Source organism: Channa argus, chromosome 18 (assembly GCF_033026475.1).
Source record: "Channa argus isolate prfri chromosome 18, Channa argus male v1.0, whole genome shotgun sequence".
Taxonomy (NCBI): domain Eukaryota; kingdom Metazoa; phylum Chordata; class Actinopteri; order Anabantiformes; family Channidae; genus Channa; species Channa argus.
The window spans coordinates 15,559,568-15,584,659 of record NC_090214.1 but is presented as its reverse complement, the minus strand read 5'-3'; the positions used below and the strand labels follow the sequence as shown (position 1 = coordinate 15,584,659).

The 25,092-nt window shown below is 37.8% G+C and overlaps 3 protein-coding genes across 10 annotated transcripts in view; 2 read left to right on the top strand and 1 right to left on the bottom strand.

The window, feature by feature from the left end:
* The first annotated feature begins 1,266 nt into the window (after positions 1-1,266).
* On the top strand, positions 1,267-9,423 carry rassf6 (Ras association domain family member 6). 8 transcript variants are annotated; one of them, XM_067483492.1, is made up of 12 exons: positions 1,299-1,422; positions 3,255-3,325; positions 4,603-4,709; positions 5,351-5,429; positions 5,616-5,794; positions 6,336-6,430; positions 6,690-6,889; positions 7,016-7,117; positions 7,281-7,332; positions 7,425-7,543; positions 7,800-7,897; positions 8,193-9,423. In XM_067483492.1, the coding sequence occupies exons 3-12, from the start codon at positions 4,609-4,611 to the stop codon at positions 8,266-8,268; spliced, it is 1,101 nt and encodes a 366-aa protein (XP_067339593.1). In that variant the 5' UTR covers positions 1,299-1,422; positions 3,255-3,325; positions 4,603-4,608; the 3' UTR covers positions 8,269-9,423. The 8 variants fall into 8 exon arrangements, with proteins under 8 accessions (XP_067339595.1, XP_067339591.1, XP_067339598.1 ...); XM_067483496.1 differs by having other exon boundaries at positions 1,301-1,422; positions 4,603-4,679; XM_067483494.1 differs by lacking the exon at positions 3,255-3,325 and having other exon boundaries at positions 1,267-1,422; positions 4,603-4,679.
* Positions 9,424-9,997: 574 nt separating this feature from the next.
* Positions 9,998-13,123, bottom strand: si:busm1-57f23.1 (uncharacterized protein LOC368621 homolog). Its single transcript, XM_067483498.1, has 5 exons — positions 12,965-13,123; positions 12,641-12,776; positions 10,487-10,638; positions 10,251-10,352; positions 9,998-10,164 (listed from the first exon to the last, which is right to left on the bottom strand). The coding sequence occupies exons 2-5, from the start codon at positions 12,726-12,728 to the stop codon at positions 10,063-10,065; spliced, it is 444 nt and encodes a 147-aa protein (XP_067339599.1). The 5' UTR covers positions 12,729-12,776; positions 12,965-13,123; the 3' UTR covers positions 9,998-10,062.
* Positions 13,124-19,175: 6,052 nt separating this feature from the next.
* Positions 19,176-25,092, top strand: part of il11ra (interleukin 11 receptor subunit alpha) — a 46,977-nt gene continuing 41,060 nt past the window's right edge. The window contains exon 1 of the mRNA XM_067483489.1: positions 19,176-19,335. The gene's annotated coding sequence lies outside the window, so the exon portion shown is untranslated. The remainder of the gene's footprint in view (positions 19,336-25,092) is intronic.

The following is a 25,092-nucleotide window of genomic DNA, read 5'->3' as shown; positions in this document are numbered from 1 at the left end:
ATACTCTGGCTACCTCTGCTGGCATGACTGCAGCAGTAAACTCAGGTTTGACTAAAACGAGTTTTGCAAGCTCATTAGAAACTATATTGTAGTTATTTGAAAGCGTTTGTTTTATTTCAGATTAGAAACAGTTTAACATGGGTCACAATTCTTGATTGAAATGTCATCACTTTGTGGTAAAGTTAACTCATCAAGAAATGCAAAGTTTGTTCAACTGGAGCTGCTCTGTAACCCACATTTTTTTCCCTTTTGGGGGAATAAAACAAACAAATGAGCAAAAGCACATTATAAACTCAAAAGTCATTACTCATATAACACATAATAAAGAATGAACGGAATAAAACTTTAAGAAAATGTTATGCTTAAATAAAGTGCTTTAGGAGTGAGTCAAAAGAAGCTAAACAGCTTTTTGCTCTTTGAAATGTGAACATACAGGTAGTAGATTACATCACAATAAACATGTTGTCACTAACATTATTGCAATGGGGCTTAAGGTTTGAAGACAACAACAAAAACTGTGAACAAATTTAACAAACTGTGGTTCCAACATGACTAGCTTACAACTATTGTCAGACAGATCTGCAGTTTGGACATGTCCACACTATCACTCTGATCAAAGCAGAAGTAGACGTGAGAATCATCCGCATAAAAATGGAAAATGGTGGATGGAAGCTGTTGGAATGTTTGACCCAAAGGTGATGTGTGGAAGAAGAATGGTCCAGGATCAAAGACTAATCCCTGTTTGTACACTGTGTGAAGCACACCGGCTTGCCCAGCCATGCCTGCGGGATTAATCACAACACCTGCCTGGTGTGGGGGGTTTTTGTTTTGGCTGTTTGCTCTTCACCTGAGTCAGAATGTGGTGTATGACAACTAGCACCATGACCAGTGTGCGTGCAGGGTACACACTGAAATCATTTCATCATTAGATGTCTGTTTTCAGGCAGCTTTGCTGGATCACTGGGGTCTTTATTTAAGGTGAGCAAGTAAGAAAACATTTCATGATTTGCTTTCCTTAGTGCACAGGTTCGCATTAGGTCAAATCTAACACATGTCAACAAATCCAAATCCTGTACATGTTATTATTACTATCAGCTTAGGGAGCTTTTTCTGAGGTTTTGCATGCGGTTGCAACCCTTATGTGTAGCTCTCTCTCTCTCTCCCTTCTCCAGGATACATGTACACACAAAAGCTGAGTGCTATCTGGTGTCAGCTCCACCCTCTTAATGCTGTCTGAACGTGTCCTGCAATAATTAACCAGCTGCTGGAGTGTGCTCCACAAGCTCTTAACTCTTACCACATACACCGTAGTATGCGGACCCATGAGCACATGCACAAGCAACACGTTCACACGCACTAGGTTACTAGATGTGATAGTGAACCACATTCATTTGTTAGGAGATTGAGAGGCTGGCTGGCCAGGTAGGATTTAATGTGTTTTTGATTATTTCATTTTAAAACTTTCCTGTATTGACGTGTGCTTCTGAACTGGAACTCAAATGAAATCTAAAAACAAACTATGTTTATATACTGACTGCTGACATAAAGTCGATGATTTCCTAAATTCATAACGTGGACACTATGGAAACTTTTTATGTGTAGGCTCGAGTAGAATATCCATAAAACAGCATTACAGCTCATTTCATTGACAGTATATAATGAGGAATTCTTAAACTTTTACAACATTTTTACTATAAATGTTTTTATTCAAATGAAACCAAACTCATCAAAGCCCACGACCAAGGGGACAGAGTTTAAAAGGGGACACTATACTAACATTACATAATGAGATTGAATGTGTGCATGTGAGCAAGCAAACGTCAAACAGTAGAAAGAAAAGAAAGAAAAGCAATGGATTAATGGAGTAATGGGGAAAGAGAAAGAAGTTGGGGGGAGTGGCATACAGGAAGGCAGTAAAGGGAGTAACTGGGTGTGTCATTGCTTACCTTGGCTTTTATCCCGTTGGCTACATTTTTCCAGGTCATATCTGACGGCTTGTATTTCAATGTGTACATCCGCTTGATGAATACTAGTACCTCTCTGAAGGCTGCTTTAAATTAATGGCCTTTTTTTTACAAAATAACATAATGTAAGAATTACAGTACAGTGTCCTTCTCATGCTCTACTTTTGGGACCATGTAGTAGTAAATATGTGAGAACATTTAATCTGTCTCAAGCTAATTTTTCTACCAAGTCTCAAATGGTCACAGCACAGACTTTTGGTCTTTTTCATCATGATGAACGCTTGGATTATTTAATTACTCATTACTCACTTCTTCACAGTAGCTTTCACTAACTAGAAGAAGAAGTGTTTCTTTTTTCATTAAAATTCTTTTAAAGCAGTCAGAAATATTATCTTTCTTCCCCAAAGCCACCGGCCACTGCTGTCCCATTTATGTTGCATTTATGGACAGATGATAGAGAATCTGAAGTAATGTGTTAGATGATGTGGAGCAGATGCATCATCATGTGAGGTATGCGTACAGCCTGCATGCTACGGTGGTTACAGTGCATTACGTGCAACCCTTTTGTTTTGTTTGACTAAAAAGTTTTTTAAGCATTTCTATGGAAACAGCTGTGATTTATCATGAAGATGCTTTTCAGAATCACAACCAAGAAAAAAAATTTAAAAAAGAAATAAATCACAGACTCAGTCAGACTTCGCCTCACCAACAGAAAGGCAGGGGGATGTCACACCACAACATGATGTGACATCAACTTCCCATTCTCTATTGACTTCATAATGCTGCCCATTTAGCATTCTTTCCTGTTAGCTTTGCTTGGCCATGGCAGTGATTTATATGTACATAGCACACAGACAGAGACATGTGCAGGTTTGATGTTTGATTTGCTCCAGGGGACTTTAAGGCCTACATGTTGTGGCTTGAAAGACACACTGAAGTGCTCACATCAGTTCAAGTTAGACAAAAACAAGAGAGACACAAATCACTAAACTTTATGCACATAGTGTGCTAAAGGCTTTTTACACCATTAAACTTTATAGACAATACACACACAAACTGTTAAGACACAAATCTGGAAGTCATTATGTACAATCAGCATTTACAAAAGCAAAAACAAAACATCTCCAAAGCTTAACGTGGCAACTACAGTCCCAAAGTAGTTAGGTGCAAATTGATTTCTTTTAAAAAAAGGTACATTTATTTTTATTTTGCATTTTTCAGAAAGACTTTTTTTTTTTTTTTGCAACATAGTAAAATGTAATTAGCCCTGAGTTCTTCTCTCTTGCCTAGGCTGGAAACAGATGCAGGGAAAAAATGATGTTCTTTGCATCGCAGTAACACACATCCAATACTTGCACATGGTGGGTTTTTGGTAGTACTTATTTCACGTGGAATTTAAACTGATTGCAGGGATTATGCAGTATTTTGGATTTTCATTTTTGTCTTATTTGGAAGTTCATCTGTAAATGTAAGTGCAGTTGCATGAAAACCAAACTAAAGTTCCCAAGTTAAAGTTTTTATTCAATTATCAAAAAGACAAAAACACTAAATTTAAAAGTGATTTGTGTTTTTTCTATGTGGGAATATTATAATGAATATATTATAATGATATAATAATAATAATAATATGCTGATATTATTATCATATTATTATTATCATAATAATAATAATAATAATAATAATAATAATAATAATAATAATAATAATAATAATAATAATAATAATAATAATAATAATAATAATAATAATAATAATAATAATAATAATAATAATAATAATAATATAGGATTTCCTCTTATTATACTAATAAACAGATGGAATTTTTGTGTATGCAACTTAAATTCTGTTCCTGCTGGTGTGAACTTGTTCATCCGTCTTTAAAACAAAGCTGAACTGTCAGTCATAAGCAGCTGCTAAATACCTGAGATTCTACTCACAGAGGTTAGACAGAGAAAAAAAAGGGAGAAAGAGGTCCAGCTGCTGTTTGCCTCACAATAATTCAGAGAAACATGTAATTCAGAAGAAAAGAAGAAAAAAGAGAAAGAAAGCAAAGAGAGGCAATAAAAAAAACCACATTCAAACAGTCTCTGTTCATAGGCTTCAGTGTTTCTGACCGTTGAATAAACAAATGGTTGAGTCCACACTGTCATCACTGGTTACTGGGTGGAGTACTGTTATTAAATCTCTTGGAGGCAAGCACAAAAAAAGAAAGTGAAAGAGTGAAAGGCATGCAAGGAAGAGAGAAAAGAGAGATAAATATAACAAAAACTTCAGAGAGAAGGGGAGAGACTGGAAAGAGATATTTAAAGCTCAGTGAAAATAAAGACACTGGGACCAAAGGTACAGAATCAAGACGAGAGCCCTGGTTTGCCCAAGTTAAAGAAGGTAAGACTCTAATTATATTGTTTATTTATAGAAGGAGTGATATTTTTAAAAGAATTCCTTGCTCAGCATTGACATATTGCTGGTCAGGTGTCATTTTAGCACATCACACACGCACAAAACTGAAGTCAGCAGCCTTTGCCATGTCTCTCTGTTTTACTCACGTTCACCCGTGTTTACCCTGATGTTGTGCACACATGGTGTGGTTACGGAAGATGATCTATTCCTGATCTGTTCATTTTGTTCTCTCTGCAGTAGTTCATGAAACCAGAGATGAATGACGCTGCTCTGCTCCCTGTGATCCAAGCAGGGGAAAGGAGGAAGTTGTCCAGGTGGGTCACTCAACTTAAACATACTCCAAGGTACTGTATGACATAGTTAATATAATTATGGAAAGAGTACTAAGAAACCTTAGCTTATGTAAACGTCCCAGATATTCAAAATACTTTATTATTCCATTACTCTTAAATACAGATTTTGTATTTAAAATATTATTGAAGCAGAAGCAGAGATGTATCATGACCTTCATTTATTCAGTATATCAAAAGTAAAAGTATTTATTCTGCGTAAATGTTCCTTGAGACTGAAAGTTTATATATTATATTTAAGCTGAAAATAGTCCTGAGTATTTTAAAAGCAATTTAGCCACATTCTTGAAAAATACTGCATCATTCTAACTTCTTTGTGCCTCAGAATGTTAGGGAAATGATATTTGGAGGGAAAACCTGTCTTTGGTGGAGGTGCTATTAATTCATAGACATCTGGAATTTGACATTGAACCCAAACTAGATAGATACTGATAAAGATTTTATAGATTTGAAATGTGTACAACGCACGGTTTAATATTTAATAGTAAGCTTCCCATATGTAAAGTCTTATCATGGTAATAATTTAGAAACTATCAGCGTAACACGATGAATGTTGAATCGCGTGGCTCTGTCCTGTGCTGTGTAATGCTGTTCTTCTTGTTTTTGTTATTCATTCCTGTTGTGTTCTTTTTTAGAGCAGAGTTTCTCTCACTGCTGAATACGTACAACTGCTTCCTAAAGGATCAGACCCAGCTCCACATCAGTTACTCTTTGGTACACTATATTTTATTTAATAATAAGTATTTTTTCTATCTTTTTTTTTTGTTTGTTTGTTTGTGACATCAGTTGATAACTTCTCTCAGTCTGACTTCCATTCATCATTAACCCAACACACTTCTCTCATACTGCGTATAGTACTTATTCACCATAGAGGTGTCTATGTGTTTGTCTCTGTAACAGGGGGAGGATGGAAAGGTGGTAGTGGAAGGCTTCCTGAATATTTCCTGGGGAGTACAAAGACTCATCAGGCTTAAAATCCAGGATGACAAACAGATGATTCCCTTCGCCCCCCTGATCTCACCTGACCCCTCCAGTCCAGTCAGCCCGGATGAAAGCAAGAGGTGGATTTCTACTTTTGTGTAATATTAATTCAAAATTTATCTGGTTTTATCACTTATTTTGTAACATTTACTCTGCATATTCGTTTTATAAAACATGTTTGACTTTCTCTTTTATGCTGTTTCCAGTCTCTCTAGATTACTTACTGTTTGCATTTGACAATTTGCGCTTAGCTTTTGCATTGGGCCATAATGTTTATTATTTTACAGTGTCAGTGTGTTTGTATAGAATACAATTCATATACTGTACCATCCTCAAGGTTAAGGTTAAAGTACAATTAGTTCTATAATGGAGCCACACTGACACTAAATGACCCTTCAACTTTATTTCCAGTAGCTAAAACACAATATTCTAAAAACCCTGCTATAAAACCTAGTTTGCACTGCATTTCTCTGCCATGCATGTAAAGTAAAGTGTGACTTCCATTTCTACTGGAAAGGAAATGGAACTGGCATAAATGTTTATTCTTATCTGTTTCTGTAACAATCTGCTCTCTCTCTCTCTCTCCCTCTCTCTCTCTCTCCCTCTCTCTCTCTCGCTCTCTCTCTCCTCTCTCTGTAGGGGTATGACACGATGGGGAGAGTATGTTGACCTTCACCAGATAGATGAGATGTCAGAGACAGCACAAGAAACACTACCCAATAATAGTTCACCAGGTTGTTGTTTTTCTCCTGCCACTTCCTTATCATATCCACAATGTAACTGACTTAAAAAAGTTTTTTTTTTCATTGCAGAGGATTGTATAAATTGTTTCAGGAGATCAAACCTAATTAGAAATGCATTTAAAGACTGCTAACTACTACTTTTCATTTTTCACTGAAAGTGGGTTCACTGAAAGACATTTGTCAGTGTAAAAATCTGCCAACTTAATATAAAAAAGAGGTGTTTAATCAGCTTAATCTGCCTACTCTGAAGGCCCACCTGTGTATGAGACCTCCACACTGCGTCCTGTGCGGCACAAGAACCCTGAGCTGGAGGCAGAGTCCAACCTGTTTCGCTGTATGAGTGATGCCTCATTGATCAAAAGGAGGAGAGAAAGGGGCAAATCAGTGGCACAAAGGGAGAAAGAAAGGCAACACCGCTTTTCTATCAATGGACACTTTTATAACTATAAGGTGGGTCAATGAATGCCCTCGTCAAGCTCCATCCATCTCCTACTGTATAATCCATATACCGTATCTCTCTGGTGGTGGATCTCACGTCTGTGCTGTTGTTCACAAACCTCTTGTTGTTTTCTACAGACTTCTATATTTACTCCATGCTTTGGTACTCCAACTAAAGTACGTATCACCAGCAAGATGAGCACAAACCAGGTTATTGAAGAGTTATTAAACAAGTTCAAGGTAAGTCATGTTTTTAGAAAGGTGCAAATATTAATCACTATGTGAAATTAGCTGTAATTAAACGCAATCAGGAGGCGCCACATGATTTAAGCTCAAATGGTCTCATTACTTCTCATCACATTCAATTTTGCAATAGACCATTTCCTTTATGTTCATCCTACAGATAGAGAACGATCCCCAGGAGTTTGCTCTGTACTGTGTTCACCAGAGTGGAGGTAAAGTATGGTTTGCCTGCATATACCAGAGTGCCACAGGAAATGAAAAATAAGGCAGGACAATGCTATAGTTATGCTTGTGTTTTGTCTAGAAAAGAGAAAACTGAGTTGCAGAGACAAGCCTCTGTGGGAGCGCATACTGCAGGGGCCCTCGGATGACGCCATGAAAATCTTTCTGATGGACGCAGACGAGGAGGAAGTCAGTAACGATGTAAGTGAACTAGTCCCAAATGTTATCATTCAACAAAAAAACAATCCACCTTAAATATTTTGGAACACATGATTGGCAAAACACTAGGTCATTTTTTCTTCTGCTATTGATATTGCGGACATCACACTTGGTAAAAAATAAAAGTGGAAAAGTAAAAGTCCATCTCTACCTTTGCAGTGATGTCACAATCCAAAAATGAATGTGTGCCCTTTTATACATTGAATGTACTTTATTTTGTCTCTTCGGGCCTGGTCAGGTAGCCCAGTATCTAAACTTGGAGCTTCCGATTCTGGAGCATGTTCTACAGAAACTTTCAGAGGAGGAGAATAGAGACATACAGATGGTCATCAACAAGTAAGTAAATGATCTGACTCATTTACTTAAGACTCACTTAGAAAATGTCAAAACTTCAATTAGCTCTAATAGACTATTAAGTTGATATCAACAAAGTCATAAATAAATGTGAAGTAAAGTGCATTAAACAGTGTGCAGTTCACTACTTTCTTTTGCATGTGTTCTTTCTTCCACACACCTTTTCAACAGATGTGAAATACTATACAGTGTGTGGAAACATAGTAATTGTTGTAACATTTCGAGACCAGGTGATGGCGCCACATCTTCATCTTCAATGTGTCTGTGTGTCTGTCAGGTACAACCATCAGCACAGAGTTTTGTCACATATGCTGAAATGTAGGATTTCACCTCACATTGAGACCAGTGTCTGACCCCTGCTGACTGGATTAGTGACACAAGACCAATCAGCACAGCACCACTTGAAGGAGAGAAGAGCAGCTTTGGAGGACTCTGATGAGCATCTTTGTGAACAAGATTAAAGTTGGAACAATTTGGTGGAACTTTGGACATGAAGAGTTTTGGAAAACACTACATGAAAGAACGAATTTTCCAATGCTATTTGACATAACTGCAATTCTATGCTGCGTGTTTATATATGGATAAATATATTGTAAAGTTGTGGGACCATGCAGCATGGTCATTTCTTGGCTGTGCTGGCTTTTCTCTGGAAGCCAGGGTGTGCTGCTGGAATGTTTCTAAATGATGTTGGTGATAATAGTGTGTATTTGTTAAAACGTTTCATGGTGTTCCCGAATCCCCAGAACTCCTGCACCATTAATCTGTTTAAGTTAAGGTTCCCAGTGAAAGTAAGTCTGGAATTTTAGCACAGATTTCACCTATTAAAGTGCGTTTGAGTGTGAACATTTTAGCTGTCTCTACCTTCAAAGGGAGCTAGTCTGAAACATTTAGGTAACGTGTTGAGTGTGTTGAATCTTTAAACAATTTGTATGGGTTATGTCCATTTTTTCAGCTATCTCATGGAAAAAACTGGGACACGGTCATTACTGCATCTCCTTCTGTGCAGTCAAACTTTGTTCCAAAGGAACCCAATTTTCCAGGCTGAAGGCTGTGGAAATGTGTCTAAAATGATTTACAAGTTATCTAGAATAGAAGTTTCCATGGAGCAATTGAAACTGGTTACAACCCCAATAGTTAAATAATGCTGATGTGCATGGGCTTTATAATGACTTGCCAGCCCACCAGACAGTCTCACTTTACCCAGCACTGAGTCTAATTTTCCTCTGACATGATGAATGAGAATGAGGTATATGACTTGAGAATAAATTGTAACTGGTTGTTTTATTAAAGGATAGAGTTTCCATGTGATATTAACCAAGCAGCCAAATGTAGAAGACTTTGGTTTTTAAAAATAGAGTGTGGCATGGCTTTCCTTAGCTGTGGATGAGATCCACATATGTTGGTTGAATGTTCCCATTTTGAAAGAATATTCCGACTCTACAGTTCATCCATTTTCACTTTTGTTTATATATCTAATAATTACATTAAATATGGATTTGTCCACTGGTCTTTAAATCTTCTTTTTTTTTTTTTTTTCTACGTGTCCTAAAAAAACAGCTAAGAAGAAATGTTCCTTGTAAAGGAATGATTTACACTTTATTGCTACTTTAATTATCCCAACAAAAATAATCATCCGTGGTGTAGAGGTCAACCGCCCAATTGTAGGATTTTGTTTTCTTCTCGCATTTTTAGCATTTCGTGGCATGTTGATCATGGTAATCTTCAGAAAAAGCTCCAGTATGCCCAGTTGAACTGGGGAAATATGGCAGGTGAGTTTTAAGCTCCAGTGCATGCAGCTGCAGTTTGTCACTAATTATGTCCAATGTGTATAGCAGAGTTAAATTAGTCATTTTTTTTATTATTTAAAGGGAGGCATAATCATACCCATCTAGGGAAAGTTTGAACAACTTCAGCGTATTCTATTGTATCATTTTAGTTGTGCCTTAGAAGTGTCGGTGGAGTATTCAACCATATTAGACTCTGTGGACTTTAGCCACCAATAATCTCCATATTACAAAAATAATAAGTCATAAAGTCTGCTAATGGTCAGCCTAGTATAAATTGTTCAGAAAAAAAACTGGATCAAATTGTAAAAAGACAGTCCAAGCTAGGGAGTTAAGCTACTGTCCAAGGCGTTTATTACAAAGTTAAACCAGCTTCTGAAGACGAAGATTCTTGCATGTTTGACTCCGCAGTTCATATTTTTCTTTGCGGACGTCGAAAGACACCATAAAGACGCAGTCCAGCTGCTGCGAATTTGGGAAAAAACAACAGCTGTTACATTGTGCTAAAGAATATTGTTTTACTGTATATAGGATGACTTGAAAACATTTACCTTTTTCTCCAGGTTGCAATTGTTCAAAATATGGTTTTCAGACTTGAGACATCTGGTTTTTCCCAGAATTGCTTTGACTTCAAAGTTGAGCCTGTTGGTCACCTAATGGGATGACGGAGCACAGGAAACAACTTTTAAATGTAACGGACAAGACTAACAAGGATTCACTATGACAACATTAAGTTATTGATGTGCAGGAAGTGGAGTGTCGAGTGTTTCAGAGGGAGGGATCTAACCTGAAACTTAGCGGCAGTAATGGAGACCAGTTTGAACATCTTCTTGCTCTTGGAGTTAGTGTTAAACATCGTCACAGCGTATTGAGCTGCCTCCTGATTGTCCCTTGACTCTGGATTACTGTCAGCCCAGCCACCCAGGAGAGGAACTCTTTCTGTGAGCAAAAATCCACACAAAAACATAAGAAGATGACATGACATTTGTGGGACATCCACACTTAAGTAGCGTACGCTGACTTTGCTGAATACTGTATCTCTTTACATAACAGCACAGTAAAGGACACAGCACTGAAATGCACACATTAGCAGATTTAATGATGCGACCACACTCACATAAATGCACACATACACTCCAATTTTTTACAGTTTTACATGGACGCACACAGTCAGCAGTTAAGTATTATTTTGTGCTCCATCATCCTTTACAATTGCTGAATCAGCTCAGAACATGCTTCAAGGATCTCAAAACCCTAAGACCACAAAACCCTAGATTCAGCCAATTTTAAACTTAGACTTATTTTACACTGCAAAACCTACAAAATGTTGCAGTAATAGTTGTAGCTGTTGCCTTCTGGAGGATCCCTTCACTTATTATCTAGTAATAAGTCAAATATGCAATCTCTCCAATTCTATGAAGGGTACAACCACACAGATCCTTTAGTTTGGCCAGAGGATCTCAGGTGCATTAATGTATGAAGTCATGAAAAAGTCAACTTTATATCAACGTCATCAACCTACGCTCTTAGTATCCTTACTTAGCAAGATAATTAGTGTCATCATATTTTAAAATGTATCATTTTAGTTTCAAGTATAAATCTGAGCTGTGTAAGGCTTTTTGTTGTTCCATCTAGAGGTTTTTCCCTTGTTCCATCCTCACTCTGTCAAATACCGAATGACACAATTTGCTGTTGTCCAACAATTTATGCAGCATAATAGTTGGGTGCCAGAGGTCAAAAGGCCAATAAAAGATTTACTATCAGTGTGTGTCAGTGGAACAAGTGAGAAATGAAAACCAATCCAAACTTGACGCAATATTTTTAATTTAATTTACAGTTTTTGAATTGATGTTATTGTATGTTTAAATACACTTTCTGCTGCACACAGATCTGAATCCAGAATGTTTCACCTCTCAGCAAAACAAATTCAACAGCCACGTAATAGTCGCTGATGTGATGTGATGTTTTCCTACCCACACACTCCCAGCACCAACCCCAGTCTGACAGGCATAACTTTCTCTCCCTTGCTGTATTCATTCTGACTCACTGTATCCAACCAGACTTCAGTATTAAGTTGCCAACATCTAAAGAGTGAGAACATACAGTCATCACAAACCTTGTTCAGGCACTGTGTCATTCAGGCACACCCTTTACAGGAGAAATTTAAATGTTCTTCCCGTGAGCTTTTTCTGCTGTTTAAGTTGAATCACAGTTGAATCTCCTTAATTTTCATCTGACACTTTAAGTGATGATGATTGTGCTCATGCCACAGCTTAAAGATGTCACCTTTTTTGGTATGTGCAGTATAATTCTGTTTTTCCTGTTTGTCTGCATTCTCTGTGATACAATGGGAGTATTTCAGCTAATCAATATAAACCAGGTGATCTCCTTGTCATCATCTTCACTTCATGCTTAATGATGTTGTTATTACGTTCAAAGTTGCACTCATATGTCGTATTTCTTTTATTTATTTCATGTTAACCCTTTAAAGGCTACAAACATGTTATTTGTTTGTTGTCACTGCATAATCAGAATTGCACCTGCACAAAACACACATTCCATGTGTTTTCATTTACTGTCTTGTACTTTCAATCATATCTATGCTGCCCTTTCAAACACTGTTTTGTATCAGGTTTTTTTTATAGTGAAAGGGACTAACTGCATCTGGGCTTACATTTTAATACCACTCAAAATAATTAATATGACTTACGTAGCTCAACTTAACAGATTTATTCTATTTTATTTTCTATTACTAACATATTTTAGTTTCCCCTTACTAAACATCTCAATCTCAAAGAAGCCCCATACACAAAAATAAAAGAAAATAGTCACAAAATAGTCACAGTACCTGGATTACAAGGATAAAGGAATAAATAGTTTGTTTGTTTTTTTGTTTAAACAGTTTCTATAGAATGAGGAATTTCTCCTCCACATCACTTACTGGGTTTGATGATTTCCTCCACAGGCTCCTCTCCCATGCTCAGCTGGACAACTGACAGACATATAAGCAATGACAACGGTAGAGACATCTTTACTTGTAGACCACCAGCAAACTGTGCTGTCAACTGAGGAAATGTCTAGCAGAAGAAAAAAACACTTGTCAATTGACTAGCAGCAAACTAGTGGAGCAGAGGTTCCGCGATAAGAGCAGTAAAAACATAAGAGACACTGAAGAGACTTATTTTAAAAAGTAAATGTAAAATACTTCAATAGAGACTGAGAAAATATCTACTGTACAAAGAGCTACAAAGTGAAAAACATTTACCTCAGGACTTTTCCAAGGGAATGTCGGAGCTACAGTGAGTCAGACTGACAGCAGAAATGTGTGAGTAAGTGAGTGAGTGAGAGAGAGAGAGAGGGGGAGAGAGGGAGAAAGACAGAGAGAGAGGGAGAGAGCGAGAGAGATGGAGAGAGGGGGACAGAGAGAGGGAGGGAGAGAGAGAGGGAGAGAGGGAGAGAGAGGGAGAGAGGGAGAGAGAGAGAGAGGGAGAGAGAGAGAGAGAGGGAGAGAGAGAGAGGGAGAGAGAGAGAGGGAGAGAGAGAGGGAGAGAGGGAGAGAGAGGGAGGGACATTCTGTCGCTACTGAATTTCATTCTAAGTGTGGAATGTTAAGCCAGTGACTAAACATCAGCCATTTTGATTGGCGTGTGTGTGTGTGTGTGTGTGTGTGGGTGTGTGTGTGTGTGTGTGTGTGTGTGTGTGTGTGTGTGTGGAAACAGAGTGCGTATGTCAGAGGGAGGGCGGGTCGGTCAGTTGGAGTAGTGTCCTACTGCGTGTGTGCGCTTGTGTCTCTGTGCTTTCGCTGTGTTAGTTGCACGTGTCTGTTGCACGTGTGTTTGCTCAGTTTCTTTACATGGATGAACAGGACACATTTGTGAAGCTCTGACTGAAAGTCCGTGGTTTGATTTGTTTACAGGCAGTGGGTCATTGTACAAACAGCACACAGCAGAACCACATTACACACTAGCTTTAGAAACATCAACATCCTGTCCAAAACACACGGTCATTATGTGATAAGGCCTTTTAACATTTTTAGTAGCAGTGAATAAAGGTATAAACATCAGCAAGTGGAACAGAGTGAAATGAATAAACTGCATGTCCTTGACTAGGGGGGCAGAAGGACTCCTGAGCTGACAGAGACAACTCTAAAAGATCATCATTCAATGAACTTTTCATGGCTAGAGGTTGGTTTCAGATGTGGTTTTAGATGTTGAACATGTGTTGTGTAACGCTATGAACAAATGTTTTAGTTCTAAATGTTTCACTTGCTCACCAGGTTGTTGTGAAATTTGTCAATTTGGTGCTGGTTAAGTCCAAGAGCTTTTTAACTCAAAGCAGTTTTCTGCTGCTGCTTCTGAAAACAAAAGGTTAAATAGAAAGATGCTTCAAAACTCAATGTGAGGAGATGTGGTTAAAGTCTTCAGTGGCACCAAATCATTATACAGTACTGGCTATGGTGCAGAGATATTCATGTCTAAAGGTGTTTTGAGTGCTGACCCTGCTGAGCAATCAAAGAAGAGCAACAGTTTCTGCTTGATTATCATGTTAATTAGCTTATATATTGTAATTTGATAAATTTGACTACCTGAAGGGCTGCAGAGCATGCCATTTGATTCAACCAGGACATGGTCACTCGGAGCTTCAGAGATCCTGCAGAGATGGGACAAAGTTCGAGAAGGACAACCATCACTGCAGCCTTCCACCAATCTGACCTTTACCGCAGAGTGGCTAGTCGGAAGCCTTCCCTCAATGCAAAACTCATGAAAGCCTGTTTGGAGTTTGCCAAAAAAAGCACCTGAAAGACTCAGACTGTGAGGAACAAGATTCTCTGGTCTGATAAATCCAAGACCTGGGAACTGAAAATGTCAGTCTACCAATGGTCACAATCCAACTTGACTGAGTTTAAGAAGATTCGAAAAGAAGAAGGCAGAAAATCCAGCTGTGCAAAGCTTTTCATGTCAAGTGTTTTATTTTTAAGAAATGTACAAACATTTTTTTAAATTCTGTTTTTACTTTTTCATTATGGGGTACAGAGCATAGATTAATGAGAAAAAAATATTTTTAACAACTGTATTGTAAGACTGCAACATAACAAAGTGATTATAAAAATGGATTATTGAAATATTAAACATTTTGTTCTACAATATAATCTTCATAGATGAACATCACTTATGATTTTTGAACAGTAAACACAATCACCTAAAGCTGTTAATCTATCGACAAACTACACTACAGTCGAATGATTTCAGCATCCCCGCCACTAAACTTTTAATTTGCAAATTGATTTGTGCCCCCCCTTTTTCTGAAAAACATTTTCTTCTTATAGTGACCTAATCCAGCTAGTCACTGCGAGCAATAAACTCAACAAGGATGTAAGGCAGTTAGGTAATGTTTTCATTTACCTTTTACCTTACGTTTTGTTTATTGCTATTAAGTTTAAGTTGTATTAATTATTTATTTTGTTTTTTTGTACTTTCGGCTTATCTTGTGAGTTCAGGGTCGCCACAGCGGAACATTGTCCGCATGTTGATTTGGCACAGTTTCTTACCCCGGATGCCCTTCCTGACGCAACCCTCCCCAGTTTCTAGCGGGCTTGGACAGCTGCACAGCTGGGGATGGGAATGGGTTCAGTGTATTGCCCAGAGACACTTCGAGATATAGCCGGAACCTGGCATCAAACAACTGACCCTGTGGTCTGTGGACGACTGTCTTACCAACTGAGCTACAGTAATTTAATTATTCTTTTTCTTGAGTTACCATTCTGCTGGCCCGGGGTGTTGGCCATCCAAATAAAAGATTGGATTGAGGCCCTTATCAACTCTAAGTACTTTCTACTGGGCCCGTACTGTACCAAGTAGCCCGTTTGATGCAGGGAGGGGAAGATATTGGGAAAATTGTTATAGGTTATTAAACTTTATTTTGCATATTATGTTGTTATTGCTTTTCGTATGTTTAAACATTGAACGACGTTATTAAACTGTTTTTCTAGTGTATGGATAGATTTTGCTTAGTTACAGTAATGTCTACCCTTGTGTGTCTCTGTTGTGGTTACAACTTGTGTTTTAGTTTGATAGTTTGAGTTTAGCTAGCTTTTGTTGACTTCTTTTATTGCCCACATTTTCCTTTGAGACTTTATTCCTGTTTCTACCTGCTCAGTCCCTGACAGGCAGCTTAGTAAGTACATACGCCTAGGTTTGGCAAAAAGTCGTTTGTTCCTGAAAACCTCTGTGGTCTCATTTAGCCACTTGTTAGCACGTAAAAACTCAAAAACAGCACAATCAGTATTTACTGATGAATGAAATGTGAAAATGAGTGTTATGACTTTTACAGCTTGTTAGGATTCTTACAGCACCATTTGATGTTGTAAACTAGGCCTTAGAGGGTGAAGTCAAAGGAGGACACCTGCTAGTCAAAGCACAGGGCTTACAACAAGGTTTGAGGCTGAGACCCCACTCAAGGAAGCTGAAGGTAACTACTTCATGACCACTGGTGGCTTCTCAAGAATAGCTGCCTCTGCATTGGTCTCAGCGTCTGCATCGGGCAGAGTCATCAGCAGCTCCAGTCTGAAATGGAAGCTTAAGGCTCCAGAGCCATCCAGCTCTGTCCTCTGTGGGAGCGGTCTGAACTAGTTTAAACAAAACAGGTCGTACATGTATGTCGTTCTGGCATTAAAGTAACATTACAGTGATGTGATGTGATTTACTATAGAGAAGATTCCATACTTACTGTCACCGTTATTCATAACAGTAAAAAAAAAAAAACAGAGGCTAAAAATTTTGAACCATAATCCAGTATGTTTTTAAAAAAAAAGTAAAATCATATTAGACAATAGAGTCATACTGGAGATTAGAACTACATTAATATAATGCAATCCAGTACAATACCACCACCTACTATAACCTTTTTATAACTTTGACTCAAATACTGAAAAATTATAAACTTTTTAAAAAGTTTCTGTATGGGCTTGGATTGGAAGTTACAGATGAACCTAACGTGGTGGCAGATGGGGGTAAAATGCAATTAAATACGTCAACATAGATTTTAAATAACAACTAAAATTGGGTGAAATTATAAAAACTACAGTTTTATTGTAATCAATCTAGACTGGTTGCTCAGAATTAACTTGAGAATCAGATATTCACACTTCACAATATTTTGTTGTTTCCACTCATTTGTGTAATGAGTAATATCACCCAGCAGAGGGAGGTAATGTTATATTGCACAAAGCAACAGGTGGTTGACAAGGATATAAATGGCACTTTTATGCTTCAGAACACAATACTTTTTAATGGCCGCCAAAATTTAACAAGTACGCATTGTGATTAGTCACGGTCAACATTTGGTGAGCTGGTGATGAAAGCAGATGTCCGAAAAAGTATCATAGGTTTATTCGAAATATTCACTGTGTTTCTCCTATTTATTGCATGCAATAAATAATAAAATATGACCAGCATACAATCAAATATTACATTATTGATGTTTTGTATTACAAGCAGGCATCACAAAATGTTACTGTGATAATAACAGTTAAAAAAAAGATTTTGCTGCATAGAATTTTAAGTTTAGAAAAAAAATAAAAAAACGAAATTTGAATTACTGTTGTGAAACCTCGAGTCATAGAAGAGTTATAACACAGATAGAAAGGATAAGTGGTGTAGAATTTACAAATAAAAGCAACACAAAGAGAGATTAATCATACACAAACATAGCTCTGACAGAGAAAGGAGAGATAGACAGATGAGACAAAAGATAGGCAGATGGAAACAGACTGACATGTATAATGGCTCGCAGTTGCAGATTGATGGGAAGATAGATTCAGTGCCAGACCAAAAGACAATCTTAATGAAAACAACCATGCAGATGGACAGACAATCCGAAAAGCAGCAGATGCAGACCTGTGTGTTAACTCTGACATGGCTTACATTTAAAAAAGTGTAACCCTCATGAACAGTTTTATAAAAACACTATTTGATAAAAAAAAATTCAACTTAATAATATCACCCGGTGCTGGTAATCTAAGTCAGATAGCTACACTCTCTAAGAGATGGTGAATAATCAAAAACAAAAAAAAGATGCCAGCTGATAAATAATCACATTCAGTTTTATCACGTTTTAGCACATTCTCTCCTGCTCGTAGAGAAATGTACTATAATCCCCATCTTTATTATTAGGGTCACTAAGGGGCTGGGTTTGTTCAAATTGGAAATCCCCTTTTTGAACGGAATAATTCATGTCACTGTTTGCCTGATGAGTGGACTGGATACCAGCCACAATGCTTTTCATCCAAATTGGTCTTGTCCAGTCTGTTAATAATAAAGCTGAATAGGAAAGAATATGATTGGCTGTTTTGGTTTTGAATGCAATGCAGGGCAAATGTCAAAGTTAATTCACAAATAAAGTGCCTGGAAAGTAATTAAATATTAAATGTTGCACAGCAACTATCCCTGCTGTGCAATATTATCTGTTTTTCAAATTATTATATTATACAAGTTATAAAAAGGCAAAACAAATCTGGAGCCTTTTATTATAGTGAACATATTATTTTATGTGATTATTTGGTCCATGACATGATTAGTGTGTAGTACTGTAGATGCTACTGTATCCATAATGAGCAATTTTGCCATTGTAGACAGAATTACCATTTTAAAAGCTCACCTTTAAAAACAAATGCCACCCAATATGATACCCTAGCCAAATTCTAAATTCTCACCCCTGGGCAGCCTCGGGCAGTTTCTGTTGAAACCGTATCAGAGAGGTGTTGATTCTACCCTAGAGTAATTTTGAGACAGTGTTATTGTAACAGGATGTGGGTTCCAGTGACAGATGTATTTTTTCCCCACTGCCATTTACATTCAGGAGGTAGGATAAAAGGTCACTGCTTTCGATAATGAGATGTTACTGTCATCCAATTTATTGCCTGGTGAAGCATAGTGCATTGGAACAATTAATGGTTTTAATGTGTTTATGTTCCCATCACATAACAGGTGAGCTAAACAAACAAATGCATAAATAAATCAGGAACCTGTCACATGGGGCAGGAGCAACAATTTAGTAGAGCAACTAAATGTCTGTTATATACTACTTGTTGATATCCCCTAGGAGGCTGAAATAGATTGTTTTCTTCCATCGGCAGTACACATTAATGATTTATTTTATTAATTAAATGCAAAAGTAATCTGGCTCTACTTACCTTAAAACACATCATGGGACCAAAAAGTATAAATTTGAAACTAACAAGTGCTGCCATGTCTATTTGTTTGAAATAACAAAACACAAAAAATATTTACACACATAAATCCATGACATATTTCCTTTTATTTCAATTTGCCAAACAGACCAATGTTTTTTCCGTGTCACATTCCTCAGCCAGAGTCCTGGGATCAGTGCTGATAGCTCAGCCTCCATAATCCCTTTACAGTTAGCACCCGCCCACTTGGTCTCATGATTGACAGCCGGCTCCTCCAACCAGGCGGCAGCCGACTTGCCTGGGCTCCTGCCTCCCCTCAGACTTTGTTGCTCTCCTGCCCCGCTAGTCCGTCTCCAGTCTCTCCGGGGAGCCGAAGAACAGCTCTACCGTCCCAGCCATGGAAGAAGACAACATAATAATGCCTGTTTAACTCGGGGAGATTTTCCAAGGTAAGTTTGGTTATCTAAAAAGTTTTGAATCCGACTGGAGGTGGGAATTAACGGCCAGGCAGCTACGCGCGTGTGTGTGTTTGTGAAAGGGGGGAGAAAAGTTTATCCGCCTCAGTGCACGGACAGGAGGGAGCGGAGGGGCATTTACTCCACTGTTGTTCACAGTGGGAGCGATCATGCTGCTAGCTTGTATCTTAGTCCCTGTTTAGCTAATGTAGCACAGCCCCAACTTGTTATATGAGATGTCCTTTAATTATTAACCTCAGCTTTTAGTGTCACATATTCATTCTAACATTTGTTACGATTGTGTAACTGAACCTAAGTTATTTTCTCTACTGTTGATGAGAATGTTGCTGCTTAGCTTTCAGGCTTAAATGTAATTTACACCTTTTTATGATCATAGTTTAATTCGGCTTGATTTAAAGGACATTATTAAATGTAGAATTAACGAATATTTGTAATTTGATAGATTCTTAGCCTAATGTGACATTATCCTAGCAAATGTGAATTGTTAACAATATTCAATACAATATAAGATTTTTAAGGGTAAATTGAAACATCAAAAGCACCGGCATGTTTATGAGTTTGATTTTTGTCTATCTCTTACACCCAAGCAAGAAAACACACTTGGAAATGCATGAACTAAAATTTTAAATAATGAGTCATCTTAAAGCACTTGTCGATATAGAAAACACTTTATCTCGGAGATGGATTTCTGTGGCCATAGTAAAAGCTTGATGCAAATAGAAAAAGTACTGTACATATATGCAGACAGACAGTAAAAACAAGAGGCAGTGGGATCGAGTGTTACTACAGATGTGCATTCCTCCAGATGTGAACAAGACTTTAAATAGAGCTCAGCAGGAATGCAAACAGACCAAGCAAAAAGACAAAGCCTGGGGGCATCTTAGCAGTAAGAGGGTGAAGGTAGGTGGTTGAAGGGGGCAGAGGGATGAGGCTCCAATGTATTTTGCTCACAATTACCTCAATGTCGTTCTCTTTGTGTGTTTTCATTCAAATTAAATTCTTGGCTCATGCTTTATACAACCAGTCTATAGCTTAAAGCCATTGCAGAAGTCAAGGTTAGCTATATTGCAGGAAGATTGAAATCTGGGGTCTGTGTTCTTGCTTTGCGAGAATATCAGTGCACATTGCATATTGGTGGCAGAATTTGAGCCTTACCTGCAAATCCCTTAATGTGACGTCAGTGTACGCTGGTGTTTATCAAACCAGCTTGGCTGCTTTGCTTCAATGAGTTGAAAAAATCCAAAGCAGACTTAGAAGCAGCTTTATTAGCCAAGTCTATTTACGCATACAAAGAATTTGGCTCAGATTTCTAGTGGCTCTGAGTGTAATCACACGTGCAGGAAGATACAGTTAAATCTGGGACAAACATTATTTAGGAATCCAAAATGTTTTGAGTCATGTTTTTTTGCTAATTCTGCATGTTTGTCCCAGAAATGTGGTTTCTTATTAATATGTCTTGTCAAAAGAAGAAATTTATGGATTAATTAGGTATCTGGGATATCAACATTGATGGCACGGTCTGTTTATTTGTTTCCTGCCACTGTTTGCTGCTTGAGAGGTGGAAGGGTAGAGTTCAAGTTTGTTTGCTGGTGTTTGTTTGCTGTCAGTTGACTATTTTAGCTTATTTTTCCCACTGCGCTTACCAGTGGCAGTGAAACAAAAACACAAATATGTTTCAGCCAATTTCATGAAGTTAAAATCTCCCAGGGTTTGAGTGGGTACCAATTTGAGCAATGTTTACTTCTTTTCTTTAAAACAATTCAGCTAGTTTTGATTTCACAGGTCTGAAGTCTGCTCAGGGAGCTTATTTTTGTTTCGACAGTGTCACTGCGGGCCCTGTGTAGAGAGGCACCAAACACCTGGCCACTCCCTGCACTATCTCTGTCAATTACAACAAAGATTGCTGTTTATGGGTTTCACGTCGTGGCCTGATCAGGAAACTGTTTCTTAATTCTAATCTCTAGTTTGTCAGAGTTACTGTAGATTGAAGAAGGCTGTCATAGTAGCAGCTGTTCCACTGTCTTGACCAATTCACCACTGAGACCAAATGTACACTGAGAATGAAAGACCAGAGAGCCTGGGCACCTTGCTGTTTACCTCTGGGAAGTTGGCCTGCACTTAGATTAAAGTCTCCCACACTATAAAAGGCAACTGGAGTGTATTTTTACTCTCCAAACAGTGCAACCCAAAAATATGTAAAAACAATCTAGAAATACAGCGAACAAATGTGTGTGAGACTGTAGGATTACAAGAGAAAGAAAAAGAAGGTAGGGAAATCCAACCTTACGACCTTAACTGAAGCAAGACCTGTATCTATACAGTGTGTAATAAGTTAATAAATGTGTTTTTTATATACTGTAGCTTTACTTTATCTTGGGTTTGTTCAGTCATGCAAACTGTAGTGTAAACAAGGCAGGGGCTCATCTAAGTTTTGCGAATTACACTTGGTTACCCAACTTTTGGAAAAAAAAAACATTCTAAGAATACATTTATCAACACAACTGCCAGTAGTTACAGTTAAGTGTGAAAGTAACTTTTATGAGAAGCTAACAGGAATGCTCAAAGAGGAATACTCAGTTGGAGGCAGGTTTTTAGCTTACCCTTGCCTCAATGTTCTGTAAGAATCCTTTTAGCACTTTGATGAATGCAGACCTAGAAGCTTATATTCTAACATTCTACTTCTGTTCATTTTCTGTAGTACAGCTCAGTTAAGCTAAATTCGCCTCTGAAACACCTTTTTCTAGTTAGAGAGAGGCACTGTTATTCAGCTTGTCTTTTGCTTCGCCTGATTCCCTGTAGACAGCTCTCACTGGCAGCCCAATCTCTGCTCAAGCTCCGGCCAAAAACCACATACACACAAATATGCACCAGCTCCACTTAAGACCTTGACAGAGACTCATGCATGCACATATACATGCATAGGCAGAAACGCAGACTGTTCTTCTACTTCGGTGCACATACTCATAATCACACGCATAGAGAGCTAAACTCAGTCCAAGCCTCCATACTCTCCTCTCCACACTCATATTTCACTAGTCACACACAGAGGGCCCACGGCAATCAACTTTAAATTAGAGAGAGAGCTGCTCCAAGAACTTGACTGCTTGACTGCTGCTTGCCAGGCCTAAGGCCATACCGCTTGTGGTGTGTGTATGTGCACGCCTGTGTGTGTGTGTGTGCGTGTGCGAGAAAGAGACAGAGGGAGACGCTGGGAAGAAAACCCAGCTCTTCATATTAAACCAACTTTGAGGGGCCCTCCATTGGGGTATTTTCACTGCTTTGTGCTGCTGTTCAAGCATTTTATCTTCACTCATACTTATTAAGACCTGTCATATGTTTTGAGCATTTAAAGAGTTGCTTTGTGACTAGTTGTTGAGTTGCAAGTTATCCAACTACATTTTTATTTTTATTTTTACTATGATTAGCCACTTAGCCACTTAAGTGGACCTTGACTTCATGGCCTGAGCTGTGGCTTCTTTTGAGGTCATCTAACCAGTGAGTACAGTGAAAGTGAAAGTCTTATATTTGCTAGATGGTGTTTTTGTTGTTGTTGTTTTTCATTTAAGATAAATTATGGTATGCTCCTTCCACAACTAAAGCTGCTATCCCTGCTAACTTTGCTTCTACTACAATGAGCATCCTACTATAAGATGATTGAACACATATGTGCTGCTTTAGAAATAACCTTACCCAGCCTCAGATATATGAGATATGATTCCAAACATCTGAAGTTTTGCTGCATCTGTTTTAGATAAAGAAAAATGTATTTTTGCCAGCAGACTCTACTTTTTTTATGCTAAAATATCTCACATTATCTGCACTTGGCCTCTTAAGATTATGATGGAACACTATTAAAGAATATATTTGAGAAATCCACCCCTCCATTATCAGTAACTGCTTATTCTATCGCAGGGGGACTGGTGCCTGTCTCAGCTATTGTAAAGTGAGATGCAGGCTTCACAGGTTGCCAGTCTATCTCAGGGCCAACACAGAGATACATACACATACAGACAACATACAACCCAACACGGAAAGGCGACGGTTGGCCAGTGATGCAAACCCAAAACCTTCTAGTGCTAGCCACTTCACAACCGTGCTGCCATATTTGAGAAATTTGAGGAACATAAATATTCATGGACTTTTTCTATAATTTGACAAAACAATATGTTATTAACTGTAACAGTAAAGTAAACAGAGATTTAAACAGCAGAGCAGAGAGTAGCTCTATGACTGATTTCTGTGAGCAGGGGAGCTGTTAGTTGTCTTTTATATCCTTTAACAGCAATATTGTCTTTGGCACTACTCTTTATGGTCAAATGAATAGTAAAGGTGCAGATAGCAATATTGTGAGCAATGGTGTATTTTTTGTTACTTTGTATACTTAACCTAGTAAGGTACCGTCACAGCAGCTGAAAGTGAAGAAGCTCCAGGAGTATGAAGTTTCATACTACATTTGTGTAATTGATACTGTATGTTTGTAAAGAGGATAAGTTTAGTGTTGTCTTTAGGTCATTGTGACCACTAATAGGCATCTTTTTTTTCAGGTAATGTTCATACATAATAGTAGTACATCCTGCTTTACTCACTATTTGCAATATCCCTAATACACAAATGGGACTTTGTTGCTGTGGTTTTTTGCATGTTGGGCTTTCATGTAGCATGCAAGATAGATGATTTTAGAGACTGTGATGGTATTTAAGGAAATCAGAGACTTTTAATTTGTGTTGCTTCTTTGCATGAGTTGTTTCCCTTTTGATATAGAAAACTAAGGCAAATAATTTATAAAATGAATCAATGTATTGTTTATATTTTTAAAGAAACTTTAAACAAATTTCATCACTTAAAAACATTAAGATGAGGTATGTCAGTTCACAAGCACTGTGCACTAGTACCCTAAACTGTGACTTAGCTGATGGCAGGGCTTAAAGTTCTCCAGCACTGCGCTGGAATCTCAGCAGTGGGCCAGGCTTTTTTGAAAATAGATTATTATACACTCACTCACCCCTTCATTAGGGGTGCACCTGCACAATCTAACATCAGCTCTGCCATGAATTCTATACAAAGTTATAATTTCTCATTTTCCTAGTTAAAACTGTCAAAGAGGTGTTAATTTTTTTAATTTAGTTCACAGTGCATGATGGAGTAATAATGGAGTGCATTATGTTAAGAGCGGTTCTAATGTTTTGGTGCCCTTATTCATTTTATATATGCTTTTAATATTCCGCTTTACGGTATGACTCCACCACCCACTATGGCATTAGTAATAAGCACATAGTAGAATTATCACCTTTTTGAAAGTTTCAACATAAAAACTAAGAAAATATATGCATATCAATTTAGAATTTATGGCACAGCTGCTGTATTAAACATAGAAAGAAAATGATGTATTGTATGTGTGTATACAGCCATAAAGCCCCATATTATGTATTTAAAGTAGATTTAATTTAAAGTGTGGGTCAGTGAACCTTTAGCTCACCTCAATATGATGTCATTTCGTTGATCATTCTGTGGAGGTTGTAGTCTTATTTAAGCTGCTCCTCCAAAACTCCTTCGCCTTCATCTCCAGTTGATGTCATCTGGAGGAGTCTTTTAGGTAAAATCTTAGAGGTATATTAACATAGAGAAGGCAAAGAGAAGTATAAAAACATTCTTATAAATATACCTTACAAACTCAAATCAGTTCAAAAATGGCGAAGTCCATCTTTACCATTTCTCATTATTATTATTCAG